The sequence below is a fragment of the Rhincodon typus genome, chromosome 24 (genome assembly GCF_021869965.1).
Source record: "Rhincodon typus isolate 14 chromosome 24, sRhiTyp1.1, whole genome shotgun sequence".
Lineage (NCBI taxonomy): Eukaryota > Metazoa > Chordata > Chondrichthyes > Orectolobiformes > Rhincodontidae > Rhincodon > Rhincodon typus.
This window is the reverse complement of record NC_063355.1, coordinates 21,320,316-21,335,342: the sequence shown is the minus strand read 5'-3', so window position 1 is coordinate 21,335,342 and position 15,027 is coordinate 21,320,316. Positions and strand designations below refer to the sequence as shown.

The following is a 15,027-nucleotide window of genomic DNA, read 5'->3' as shown; positions in this document are numbered from 1 at the left end:
GTACCTGCAGACCTACCTTCTGTGATTCATGCACAAGGACACCCAGGTCCCTCTGCATAGCAACATGCTGCAACTTTTTACCATTCAAGTAATAATCCTTTTTACTATTACTCCTACCAAAATGTATGACTTCACATTTATTTACATTGTATTCCATCTGCCAGACCTTTGGCCACTCACTCAATGTATCTATGTTCCTCTGCAAAGTTTCACAGTCCTCTGCACACTTTGCTTTGCCACTCATCTTAGTGTCATCTGCAAACTTTGACACCCTACACGTGGTCCCCAGCTCCAAGTCATCGATATAAATTGTAAATAATTGCGGTCCCAACACCGATCCCTGAGGCACACCACTAGTCACTGACTGCCAGCTAGAATAGCACTCATTTATCCCCACTCTTTGCTTCCTGTTAGTCAACCAATCCTCTATCCATGATAATACTTTACCCTTAATGCCATGCATCCTTATCTTATGCAGTAGCCTCTTGTGCGGCACCTTGTCAAAGGCCTTTTGGAAGTCCAGGTACACCACATCCATTGGGTCCCCATTGTCCACCTCACTCGTAATGTCTTCATAGAATTCCAAAAGATTTGTCAAGCATGACCTGCCCTTCATGAACCCATGCTGTGTCTGCCCAACGGGACAATTTCTATCAAGATGCCTTGCTATTTCTTCCTTGAAATAGACTCAAGCATCTTCCCCACTACAGAGGTTAAGCTAACTGGTCTATAATTCCCCATCTTTTGGCTACTTCCCTTTTTAAACAGTGGCGTCACATTTGCTGTTTTCCAATCTGCTGGGACTGCCCCAGAGTCCAGCGAATTTTGGAAAATTACCGCCAGTGCTCCTGCTATTTCTCCCGCCATCTCTTTTAGTACCCTGGGATGCATTCCATCAGGGCCAGGAGACTTATCAATCCTTAGCTCCATTAGCTTGCCCAACACTACCTCTTCCGTAATTATGATTGTTTCCAGGTCCTCACCTACCTTCGTCTCTTTGTCTATTACTGGCGTGTTATTAGTGTCCTCTACTGTGAAGACCGATACAAAATACCTGTTCAATGCCTCGGCCATTTCATCATATCCCATAACTAAATTCCCCTTCTCATGCTCTAAAGGGCCAACGTTTACTTTAGCCACTCTTTTTCGTTTTATATATTTATAGAAACTTTTCCTATCTGTCTTTATATTCTGTGCTAGTTTTTTCTCATGTTCTATCTTACTTTTCCTTATAGTTCTTTTTGTGGCTTTCTGTTGACCTTTAAAGTTTTCCCAATCTTCTAGTTTCATGCTGTTTTTGGCCACTTTGTATGCCTTCTCTTTCAATTTGATGGCCTCCCTTATTTCTTTAGACACCCATGGCAGATTACCCCTTTTCTTACAGTCCTTCCTTTTCATTGGAATATACTTTTGCTGAGCACTTTGAAAGATTGCTTTGAAAGTCCTCCACTGCTCGTCAACTGTCCCACCATAAAATCTTTGTATCCAGTTTACTTTAGCCAAGTCCTCCCTCATTCTATTGTAGTTCCCCTTGTTCAAGCACAGGACCCTTGTATTGGATTTTATCTTCACACTCTCCATCTGTATTCTAAATTCAACCATACTGTGATCACTCCTTCCAAGAGGATCCCTAACTATGAGGTCATTAATTATTCCTGTCTCATTACACAGGACCAGGTCTAGGATAGCTTGCTCCCGCGTTGGTTCCATTACATACTGTTCAAGAAAACTATCACGGATACACTCAACGAATTCCTCCTCAAGGCTACCCTGACCGAGCTGGTTCGACCAATCTACATGTAGGTTAAAATCCCCCATGATAATTGCCGTACTATTTTTACAGGCATTAGTTATTTCTTTGTTTATTGCCCGCCCCAATGTGATGTTATTATTTGGTGGCCTATAGACTACGCCTATCAGTGACTTTTTCCTCTTAGAATTTCTAATTTCCACCCAAATGGATTCAACCTCATTCTCCATAGAACCTATATCATCTCTCAGCACCGCCCTGATGGCGTCCTTGAATATCAGGGCTACACCGCCTCCCTTACCTTCCTGTCTGTCCTTCCGAATAGTCTGGTACCCTTGGATATTTAACTCCTAGTCGTGACCATCCTGTAACCATGTCTCCGTAATGGCTACCAAATCATATTCATTCGCGATGATTTGTGCCGTTAACTCATCAACCTTGTTACGAATGCTACGAGCATTCAGGTAAAGTGCCTTTATGCTAGCTTTCTTACTCTCATGATTTCTAACATCTCTAATAATATCTCCTGAGTTATCCTTCCTTTTTGCTTCTTTCATAGTCTGCCTTGAACTTAAACCCTCCTGCACACATGCTAACCTGCTGCTTACCTTTTTATTTACCATCATACTCCCTGTCGTTTTCCCTTTCCCTACCCCCCAACTCACTAGTTTAAAGTCCTAGTGACCACCCTATTTATCCTTTTCGCAAGAACACTGGTTCCAGATCGGTTCAGATGGAGACCGTCCCATCGGTACAGATCCCTCCGGTTCCAAAACTGATGCCAATGCCCCATGAAATGGAACCCCTCTTTCCCACACCACTCCCTTAGCCACGTGTTTACTTCCCTAATTTTCTTATCCCTAAGCCAATTTGCACGTGGCTCGGGCAGTAATCCGGAGATTATGACCCTCGAGGACCTGTTCCTTAATTTTGTTCCTACTAACAGATTTCAACCCTTTTTTCAGTATATTATAATAAATTGGAGGGAATGTGACATACAGTACCCGAGAACCTCTGATGATACTATGTAAAGAATGAGTAAAGCTGAGTAAAGTGGTATACGCAGGTACAATTACAACATTTAAAAGGCATTTGGACAGGTACTTTATTAGGAACGGTTTAGATGGATATGGGCCAAATGTAGGCAAATGGGATTAGTTTAGTTTGGGAAACTTGGTCAGAAACTTGGTTGGAAGCAAAGGGTTTGTTTCTGTGCTGTGTAACTCTATGACTCTATGAAAGGAGTACTTGACTATTTGTCTTCAGATCCATTGTAAACTCTGCTCCCTCATCGCTGACTCCATCCCTCTCCTCAACCAAGTGCTCAGCTTGAAATCACTGGATGAATCCTTGGCATCTCGATCGGTACTGAATTTCAAACCCATTGGACAGGATATTCCCTGCAGGTTTCATGGTGCCACTATGAACATAAAGTGGAGGTCTGAAGCGTATAATGAGTTGGGAACAAACACCAAGATGTGACATTTCCCCGAACCCATCAGAAGGTGGGATCGCTGTCCAACTAAAGATGGCAGGTGGGTCTTCAAAGCTGGAGAACAAAAGCAGCTTTCCACCAGCATTGAAAGATAGCAGGCTGCTTTCTCAGAAAAGTAAGAAAGACTGTGGCCCAAGTTGACAGAAACCTCTTGTCAGCATTTTTGAATTAAAATAAAAATACAACTAAGCAGCTGAGCCACAGTTTCAGACAGGGAGTCCATCCACATGTTGCCTGTGGATGAAAACAGACAGTCAAGGAGGGCCTGAGTGCCAGTCTGGAGCACTCTCGCCCTAGAGTGCCACCATGAAGCCACCTCCAGGCAGCTGCACTGTACTCCAATGCCTCTGGCGATACCCAGAGGCTGACTGAATCATTTCAATGATAGGACTTAAAAGCGTTTAATTGATGTGTAAGCAAGGAGCCTGGTCACCCTCCTGTCCTGCCATAGAGAAAATAGCTCCTGTCAGGATGGTGTCAGGTCAACAACCAGGAGACAGCAAATTATCACACCAGTTCACAAACATTTTTCCCTTCAATTTGAATCACCAATGGGTGTTCATTTCCAGCACCATGACATCATTGCCTCATCTTCCTCCCCATTCCCAGTTAAACTCTCACCCCCGTATGCATCAATTCTGGACTCAAATTCTTCAATGGGCCTCTCGTATTGTTTTCTGTAGCTTCCAAACCCTGTGACCTGTATCCATTCCTGAAATCAATTCTGCTTGTCAATCCTGTTATCACTGGCTTGGATGTTCCCTCAGCACATTGGATATAAAATTCTCACCCTTAGTTTTAAATCCTTCCATGACCTTGCCTCATTTCTCTGTCCCTCTCACTTTCTTTAAGTTCTTCCTATGCCTTTACACTTCTACTTTTATTCTCTTGTCTTTCCCCTTATTTTGCCCTTCCTCTGGTACCACAGCTTTCAGTTCCTTCTGTTTTGACCTCTTAGACCAGTTTACTAAAATTCTCCCTCTGTAAAAAAAATCTTAAACACCATATTTTCAACCAAGCTTTTGGTCAGCTTTCCTAACTCAGCCCATCATGACTAACATTTGCTTGTATTGAGATCTAAGAGTTTCCTCAGCTCTCCACAAGCAAGCTGAGATCAGTCGTTCTCTTCACTTGGGCTTCCCCAGTTTTCCACCACTGTTTTCCCCAGCGTGAGGTGCCATTGTAGATAAAGTCCAACCCAGACCTGAGAAGCCTCAAACCTGATTCCAAAAGCAACCAGAAGCAATTCAGACTCAAATATTCCCTTATTTCCTCAGCGTGAGCTTTCTTCTTATTAATTAATAGTAGAACCCAAAGTAGAAAGCTGACCAGGAGCCTGAAATTTACAAGCACATTTGGAGTCAGATCTACAGTCTTCAGACTTAAAAGGCAGAGATCATAGAAGATCATAGAATCCCTCCAGTGTAGAAAGAGGCCATTCAGCCAATTGAGTCTGAACTGATCCTCCAAAGAGCATCCATTCAGTCCTACCCTACCCCTATAATCTCACATTTATTGTGGCTAGTTCACCTGGCCTGCACATCCGTGGACACTACGGGGCAATTGACTATGCCAATCCACTTAGCTTGCATATCTTTGGGCAGCGGGATGAAACCAGGCCACCCAGCAGGAACCCATGCAGACATGAGGAGAATGTACAAAATCGACACAGACCAAGGGTGGAATCAAACTCGGGTCCCTGGCATTGTAAGGCAGCAGTGCTAACCACTGAGCTGCCCCAAAAGTTACTTTCACCCGAGATGCAACTCAAACGCTGGCTTAGGGGGGCAATCCATCAGGCCACTGGGGCAGCCTGAGCCCCAGTAAATGAACCAAAATGGGCATAACAAGAAAACTAATCTCTCCAGTCATTGTAAGGTCTGTATACAGATCCAACACATAGTCACTGAAGCTCCATGAGTCACTGAAAGAAATAATTCCAAGGAATAGAAACTCCAGTTGTAGTTATAAGAGAATACAGTAGTTACAGACCCCATCTCCTGCTTACTTTATAAACTATGACCCTACCAAAACAGCAGAAGCGTAATGCTGCATTAGAAACAATTTTATTAAAAGGAATGCAGGATGTTTAAGGCAAAACAACACTTCAATTTGACAGATCATTAGCAGCTGAAGTGAATTGCGAGACACTCTAACATAACTTGCCTTTGGCATGTTACTATTCATATAGCAGGGAAGATTATGCTAAAGAGAATAATCTGGAATTTATTGTACTTTGACAATAGATTTTGGTAATTACAGTTAATGTTTCAAAATCAATGGTAATTAACCTATGTAATGATGTGATAACGTTATTAAAATATCATCACATGGCAATTTCTATAACGCAAACATCATAGGAACTTGGATTATAATTATTTCAGATATTTCTACCAGCCCTGCAGTCCCAACCTCCATTAATGGAAACTCAAATTTTAATGCTTTATGGATTTTAGATGTACAATGTAAACTGGATTTTTATTCTGATTCTAATTGCTTCCAACTTTGCTCCAATGGTTTATCTCATCTGAATGCAATGACATTTTTTTTAGCCATTTATTCATTCAATTACACCTGTCTACATATGAGTATTAAAGTCAACTACAGGGGCAAGGTCACCCTGGAAAGTATTTGACAAACATTCCTGTTTTGTCGAGGAAAAACAAGGGTCCAAACAGCTGTGCAACAACTTTAGTTTGAACTTGTTGCATGCCACTGAGTGAGTGAGTGATCAATGATCTAATTCAATGCAATTTATATCTGTGATCATATGCTTAAAGCAAAATGAAAGTCTTTTCTATAATATGGTGCCTTACTCAGGCAATTGTGTTTGCTATATGGGAAATATGGAATGAGATGGGAGTTTCCATTTCCTCCAGACTTCATAACTTGGATATGTAACTTTACATAGCTCCATGGTTTATACATTTTTTTTCAGGTGCTTGACAATATGCAAGCAAGGCATGAATGAGGCAATACAGAAAGCCTTCATACAAAATAAAGAACTGCGGATGGAGATCTGAAACAGGAATTGCTGAAGAAACTCAGCAGGTCTGGCAGCATCTGTGAAGAGAAAACAGAGTTAACATTTCGAGTTTTGTGACCCTTTTTCAGAACTAGAACCAGCTAGGAAAAGGTGCTATTGAAGCAGATGATGGGGGAATGGGGCTGGGGGAGGAGAGCATGGACAGAACTCCTTACTACTTTTGAAAAACATTCTGGATCAACAAAAAGTAAATAAAAGTGATAAGCGTCTAGTGATGGGAATGACCTATTTTTTCCACATGTGTGGGATCCATTACAAGGCTCCATTAATAGAAGGCCACTATTCAAACTAATAAGCAGTTCAGTAGTAATTTCTTCATTTAGAGTGGGTTGAATGTAGATCTTGCTACCTTGTAACATTGTTGAGGTGAATAGAAAAAGCCAGATAACTACATGAGGGAGAAAGGAGAGTACATTCATAGGGTTGATAAAGTAAGGAGGATGGAGGCTTGTGTTGAGTAGAAACACTGGCATGGGCTCATTAGACAGAATTGCTTGCTTCTGTTGTGTGCATTCCTTGGAATTGTATGTTCAGAATACCTTTTCAGAATCATTAGGCACTTATAATATGAGCGAGCTTAAAACCTCTATTTTATATCTAAAAAGAAAAGAAAAATAATCAATTTCTTCAGCTGTACATTTTCTTATCATTCATACCTTTTATCTGAGACGATAGGGACACGCCATCCTTTGATTTGGCTGAGTTCGGTGTCAGAGACCTCAATCTGAAGGGGAAGACGAGGCACCCAAACAGTAATTTCCAGCGGTGCACTCAAATGTTCATAAGTAAAATTGACAATCGTGTTCACTTTGCCTCTCATCTCCTTGCCATTCACTAAAACATAGTCACATCTGTCTGAAACCTGTGACAAAGGGGAAAAGTCTAATCAGTACAGCAGCATAGAGATGAAAATGCCACTTTACACAAGACCGACGCTGTCACTCAGCTGAGTGGTCCCACACCCAACACTGATATCATCATCTATTAAAGTTACAAAGCTCCTTCATAAATTACTTTATCATCACCTTTGGAAAACAGCAAGTCTAAAATGGTTATACTAATCTTATTAAGAAAAATCAAATGACTTTCGAATGTACAAATTTAGTTAAGTTTTAAGTTACTATTTACCATAACACAGCAGTCCAAGAGGCAGTTATAATTAAGATCATGAGAAAATACTGCCCCTTTTTTTTACATATGTCAATTTACGCAACTGGAATCTTGATATCAGCAATTGTTTACATCTCAACCTTTGCATCATTAGTTAAACACATTTACAACTAAAATAGTAATATTGGTATGTCCTATTGAGAAAATAGATGGCATCACTTTAGGACTGAAGAATTGACAATGAGTCTGCAATTACTTACACCATTCCAAAATACTGCGCCATTGTCTAAAGAAAATTAGGATAATAATCTTTTTCAATTATATTTCTAGAGTAACATTTGGATTAATGTCAGCCAGCTCTAGTCTCAACTACATAAACATGTCATCAGTGTACACTTAAACCAATTGCTCCAAAGAGCACTGCTTAGCAATCCCAACTCAGCTGAAGCTGTCACAGCTCTGCATGACACAACATTCTACTGACATGCACTGAGGACTGCGAAAAAATTTAACATAAACACACAGCGAGAATGAAAATAACATCAACCAGAAAAACCCCAAATACATCAGTTTCAAAACTCTTGTCATATGTTTACAGAGGATGTAAAAATATCAGAGAAATCTTTCCTACAACTGAATTGCAAAAATACCGCCCCTTCTCAAAATACAACTGACAGCAGAACAAGTCTGAAGAATGATTACATCACTGTATGATGCAGTGCCAAGATAGTGGGATCCCCAGAATTAACATGCATACAGTGGGCCTAGGCGGAAGCTGGCAGCTAGAAAGAAGGGAGAGGTGAGACACAAATGGAATGAAATCACCTGTGATATTACAAATACCTTAAGACATTTGTACGAATTTCCTTTATCGCTACTTGAAGAAAAATTATGCTAACCCAATTTGATAATATACAGTATAATTTCAACCTAAAAGAAAACAAAGAGACAAACAAAATAAAAGAAACAAAGAGTGAATTACTGGGTTAACTCATTGTTACTCATTCACAATGTGAAGTAGGTAGAATTGTGTAATTCCCCATTTGGTAAATACCCTGTTTTAACCATTTTATAAGGATAGGGTGATGAGCCAAGAGGATAAACCAGTAGAATAGTAATCACAAAGCAGGTCACTCACTCACATTCAATCAGGAAGTGGAATGGAATGTGCTACTAAAATGGATAGATTCAGAACACTTGAATTAAGCAAGGCTTACTTGTTTGTTCTGGTTTATAAGTTACTCTCAAGTATTGTGTAGTTGCACAGCAGACTATTAATAATGTCCATCGCAGGTGCCCAAACACTGATAGAAATGCTTAGAAATTAGCCTGGTTTTGCCTTCGCTGTTACTGCATTGCCTCTTTGATCATCATTGCTGTCCCTAAAATATGCTGAGGACACAAGACTACTGATTTCATGTGAATGGTAGTTGCTGTTGGATTTGCATCTGAAGTCAGGACCCAGATTTGTAAGTCACTTATTACAAACTTATAATATCATTAAATCTCTTTCCTACAGTGATTACAGTTCGCTACCATTTACCACCCTTGATGGCCAACTAGTACTGAATTATAATTTGAAGAAGTTAAGCAAGTACAGATTTCTATAAACAGTTTATGCAATGTTGTTACACAATATTGTGCTTTAGTCAATATTTCATTGCACTTCTTAGCAATCCAAAATATCTGACTGCTATCTCCCCTGAGGATTAGAAAGAGAGATAATAAATATACATACTGACATATCAGAAATTTGTGGCTGTCAATAACATTTTGAGATTCAGCTTCATACCTGAACTAGCTCCGAGCAAGGAATCTAGCTAAATGCACTAAAGATGTTGGGTTATGTAAGATTTTGACCAACACACTTCAGCTGATGGTGTATGCATTGAAATGTATGTTCTTTAACCTCAACGTCATCTGAGTTTGAACTGTAGAAGCTACTGTTCTTAACTTTTACTCACATTATGCAGCATCTAACGTGTGAAAGATGGACTGGAAGGGGAATTCATTTGACAATGACAAGAACTTCACTGTAGAACAATTTTTATGGGAAAGGCAAATCTATCACATATTATCATTTTGATGATGTAAGTGGTGAAGAAATCAGGAACGTATGACCAGTATTGACTTATATGATCTTGTATGATGCTTTACTGCAGCAAAATACCTACTATGCATCTAAGGACACATGTCTGGTTTTGGAAAACAGATGCATTTAGGATGAAGGACTGTTATCTTTGATTAGTTTGTTGCCACAAAAGGGCCTGTTAATGGGAATGCTAGGCAGAACTATCCCTGTTGCAGCAGAACAGGGAGAAAGTCCTCAAGCTATGGGCATAATTGTTGTAGAAAGGTGTACATCACATTCTCACGAATGAACTTTAACAATTTTTTAACACTAACTATGTAGAAGACATGGTAAGACAGAGGTCATAGGTCTGATTCTTTAGACAGAGGCTCCTCTCCTAGCATCACTATGACAGAGCTCCTTTCGCACATGCTCAGTAGCTATTCTTGGACCAAGGAAATAATTAACTTTTACTCTATATCTTACCCCCAGTTCTTTTGTAGCACAATTTGCAACCATTAACGATTATCCATACTTTGTAACAATTACCCATGAACATTTCATTCTTCATCCTCAGTCTGGCCCCACACTCACCTCCCTCTTCGGCATGACATTGATCTCCAACAGCATGCTCAGCTTTCTTGGACATTATAGGGTGCTTGAGATCTTTTGTCACTGTCTCAAACAGTGAATGCATGGGTGGAGTGGGATGGCCACTTTTTTGTAGACAAAGGCATTTCTGGAACTCCATCTGGGAGCAAAACTTCATCATTATCTGTGAGGAAAGACCCCTCTCGATCTGAAGGTATGAAAATTTGCTGTACAGCACTGTCATCTGCATTCTGGATGGGTTGCATACGGTTGGCTTTAACTGCTGTGGGACACCCTCCACCCAGCCTAAAAGCCAAATGGCTTTGAATTTACACTGGATGATTGAAGATCTGTTTCTAACTCTGTAATCCAAAACCTCTCGGGTTCTCTGTTCATGTTAGCAGCTGTAGCATTATTTGAAATTCCACCCGCTTCTCTCAGTGATGGAACTAGCACAAGATTTTATACCCGCTTCCCATATTGGGTCCAGAATTCTACACAGGGAGCAACTTTCTCTTCAGCTGCGTTTGTGATTTCTCCTGTTGTGCCATGGCCTTTCTTTCAAGCTTTTACATGAGATGGATGATTCTCCTCAAAGGAGACAGTTAGGACTTTGGTGCCCAAATGCAAGAGTTCAGGAGGGTTCTCAATGAAGCTTAGAGAATGAGGGGAGATCTCATTGAAACTTACAGAATACTGCAGGGCCTGTGTAAAGTGGATGTGGAGAAAGTGCTTCCACAATTAGGATAGACTAGGACCTGAAGGCACAGCCTCCGAGTGAAGGGATGACCCTTTAGAACTGAGATGAGGAAGAATTTCTTCAGTCTCAGGGTGGTGAATCTGTACGACTCTACAGGAGGTTGTAGAGGCCAAGTCATTGAGAGTGTATTTAAAACAGAGATAGATAGGTTCTTGATTAATAAGGGGATCCAGAATTACAGGGAGAAGACAGGAGAATGGGGTTGAGGAACAGATCAGCCATGATTGAAGGCAGAGCAGACTCGATAGGCTGAATGGCTTAATTATGTTCCTATATCTTATGGCCTTATGGTTCAAGGTTTCAGTATCAAATAAACAAACAACCCGAATCTCTATGACAGTGTTTTGAAAGAGGGAGGGAAGCTCTGGAATGTCCTTTGCCGGCTGGTTACTTCGTTTGAAGTCTTTTTCTCCCCCAGTTTGCAGCTCCTCCTTTGAAAAAAACTGGAAGGTCAGCAATACTGGGTGGAATGGTGGCTCAGTGGTTAGCACTTCTGCCTCACAGCACCAGAGACCAGCGTTCAATTTCACCCTCAGGCAACTGTCTGTGTAGAGTTTGCACATTCTCCCCGTGTCTGCATGGGTTTCCTCCGGGTGCTCCAGTTTCCTCCCACAGTCCAAAGATGTGCAGAGTAGGTGGATTGGCCGTGCTAAATTGCCCGTAGTGTCCAGGGATGTGTGGGTTAGACAAGGGGAAATGCTAGGGTAAGGGAATGAGTCGCGGGGGATGCTCTTCGGAGGGGCAGTGTTGACTTGTTGGGCCAAATGGCCTGTTTCCACACTGTAGGGATTCTGTGATTCTATGATGAATACTTTGTTGCAGGGCTAGGGCTGAAGAATCACCCATGGAGAGTGATTCCTGGCACTCTATATCAATTTCACCAGTTCCAGCATCTGCTCACTAACACAGGCAACTCCACTGATTCTGAAGCCTTACAAGCACATGTTCCAGTTCCATGTGATCTCACATCATTATGGCGTAGCTCCTTCCACACTTCCAGTGGGTACTCTTGGAGTAAGGATATTAATGGAGTTTGGCATCAAAACTAGAGATAATGGGAATCTGGATCCACTGGTTGGAGTCATACCTGCGTCAAATGAAGATGGCCATGGTTGTTGGAGGTCAGTCATCTCAGCTCCAGCACAACTCTGCAGGAGTTCCTCAGGGTAGTGTACAAAACCCAACCATCTCCAGCTGCTTCATCAATGACCTTCCTTTTATCCTAAGGTCAGAAGTGTGATGCTTGCTGATGATTGCACAATGTTCAGTATGATTCACAACTTCTCCGAAAACTGAAGTAGTCCATATCCAAATGCAGCAAGACCCAGACGATATCAGTGGCAAATAACAATTGTGCTATACAAGTGCCAAGCAATGTCTGACTTCAACAAGAGAGAGCATAACCATGTCCCCTTAACATTAAACAGTGTGACCATTGCTGAAACCTCCACTGTCAACATTCTGGGGGTTATCATTGACCGGAAACTGAACTGGGGTAGCCATTTACATATATGTCACAAAAGCAGATCAGAGGCTAGGAATACTGTGGCAAGTAACTCACCTCCTAACTTCCCAAAGACATACCATCATCTACAAGGTAAGAGTCAGGAGTGTGGTGGAATACTCCCCACTTGACTGCATGAGATCAGCCCTCCAATAACACTCTAGAAGCTTGACATGACCCAGGACAAATCAGCCCACTTGATTGGCATCACATCCACAAACATTCACTCTCTCTGCTCAATAGCAGCAGTGTTTACACGATGCACTGCAGGAAGTCACAAAGGCTCCTCATACACCACCTTCCAAACAGATGACCACTGTCATCTAGAAAGACAAAGGCAGCAGAGACAAGGGAACACCACCACCTGCAAGTTCCCTCCAAGCCACTCACCATCCTGACTTGGAAAGGTATAATTGTTCGTTTAGCATTATTGGGCTAAAATCTTGAAAATCCTTCCCTTACACCACTGTGCATGTATCTACACCAAATGGACTACAGTATTTCAAGAAATGGAGCTGCCGGTTTTGGACTGGGGGTGGACAAGGTCAGAAGTTACATGACACCAGGTTATAGTCCAACAGCACTCCAAATGTTTGTCCTGTTGGACAAACTGATGTAATTCAAGAAGGCTATTCACCACCATCTTCTCAAGAGTAATGAGCAATAGAACAAGAGTTAGACCCAATAAATGCTGGCCCAGCCAATGAAGGTCACAAACCCTGAAAGAATTAAAAACGAAACCTCTACATTTGTCTTGTTTTATTCCCTTATTTCATGTATTTGTCAGCTCTTCTTTTCCCATTAACTCTCAATGCCATATGGAAAACCTCAAAGCCAAAGAATTTTTCACAGTTACAAAGCTCCTTTAATAGCTATTGCTGCTTCTTCACTGGTTAAGGTCATCTCTGATAGAGTTATAGAAGTTTTCAACAAAGGGGAAAGCTATCAAAGCCATCATGCCTGTGTGACTCATCGCTAGAGCAATCCAAAACTAATCTCACAATCTTAGCATCTCCCCAGAGCCTGCTATTTTTCTCTGCTAGAAATACTTATCCAATTTTCCCCTAAAAGACTCAACGGTCTCTGCTTCAACCAGTATCTGTGCTAAAGCATGACACAGTCGAACAACTATCACGTAAACAAATTTCTCCTAACTGTTCAATTTTCTGTAGCTGTACCTACATTGAAGAGTAAAAGTTTTACTTCAAGTCTGATCTTGCATTAGCAGGCTCAGCAAATAAGAATATTTCAAAATATTATCATTGCAGTTGACATCAATGAATAGCACAGAAAAAAAAAATTAATTGGACTCTGTCCATGATGAACTATTCTTATTTAAGCTATGAAAGCTGTAGAGGTATTAAATAGATTATATATAATACAGTCATAGAGATGTACAGCACGGAAACAGACCCTTCGGTCCAACTCATCCAAGCCGACCAGACATCCTCGATAAAGCTCGTCCCATTTGCCAGTATTTAGTCCATATCCCTCTAAACTCTTCCTATTTTGACGTGAGAAAAAGAGAGACACAATCTTTTTTGGAAATACAGATGATCTTGCTAGTGAAGCAGGTTACAAAGAAATACTTTTCAAAACATTTCAGACTTTTCACACTCGATTCTTGCTCCCACATGTTACAAGGAAAACAAAACTGCTGGACCCAGTATCCCAAGCACACACCCTGCTGTGCAAAAAGTAGAAAAGGAGAGGTGTAACAGAGTCACTGTGAGAGTGAAGTGCTATTGGGAGAGGGTACAAGATATGAAATCACTGACATCTTATGCAAAGGGGAACCTACATCAGGTAGGGATATTAACTTCAGGAGTTAATCCAGATTGCGATAATGTCAACAATTGTTTGTCAAGACTTATGTGGCAAATGGGCACTGTTATGAAATTGCAAAATCCTGGACATAGCAATGGAGCTACTGCTTTTCCAGTTGCAAGTAGAATTCTCTTTTTTATTCACTCATGGGATGTGCATGTCACTGGCTGGCCAGCATTTATTCCATGTCTCTAGTTACCCTTCAGAAGGTGGTGGTATTTAAAGAAAGAAAAGTTCCCAGCAGAAATTAAATGTGGGGTTAGAAAAAACACTTTGCCCAATGGTTATTAGTTCTCGAAGAAAAAGTATAAGCTATGAAACGTTCAGGATGGCTTTCAGTTGACATCCTGGCTCATGTTGACAGGTGTCACTGGGACCTTTGCAGACCTTGAGCCTTCAGGAAACAATGGGAAATCAGAAGTTTTGCAGGAGGACAGTTGGGTCAGGGTTTCAGTTACCACACTGATCCCTGCAAAAAGGTTTTCTCTGAAAGGCAGAGGACGAATTGGGTAGCTTTGATGTACCCCAAAAGAACTCCGAACATTATCCAAACAAAACTTCATCCCCAACAGCCATAAACCCAGGCATGTGATTTCTAATAACCAAGTCCAAGCATTTATCTTAAAACATGTGACTTCCAAGAGGTTTCTTTGGAAAAATGTCTTTTAGTGACCCCTTTTAAAAGAAACAGTCCAGAAATCTCTTCAGCATTTTAAAGATGAACTAGTGTCCACCATCCTTTCAACATTAATTCTGCAAAAATGAAGTGGCCTAAGTAACAACATTATTGATAGTAGATTCTAGATTTCTCCTACTACTGACAGCAGGCTAACAGGTCGAGTAGGAACTGCAGATGCTGGAGAATCTGAGATC

The 15,027-nt window shown here is 41.1% G+C and overlaps 1 protein-coding gene across 3 annotated transcripts in view; it reads right to left on the bottom strand.

Annotated features, from left to right (window-relative positions):
- si:dkeyp-14d3.1 (transmembrane protein 132D) overlaps positions 1-15,027 on the bottom strand; it is a 909,489-nt gene that overhangs the window by 57,544 nt on the left and 836,918 nt on the right. For all 3 annotated transcript variants that reach the window (XM_048611779.1, XM_048611782.1, XM_048611780.1), the window contains one exon: positions 6,948-7,153. In XM_048611779.1, coding sequence (XP_048467736.1) covers positions 6,948-7,153 — 206 coding nt within the window. The remainder of the gene's footprint in view (positions 1-6,947; positions 7,154-15,027) is intronic.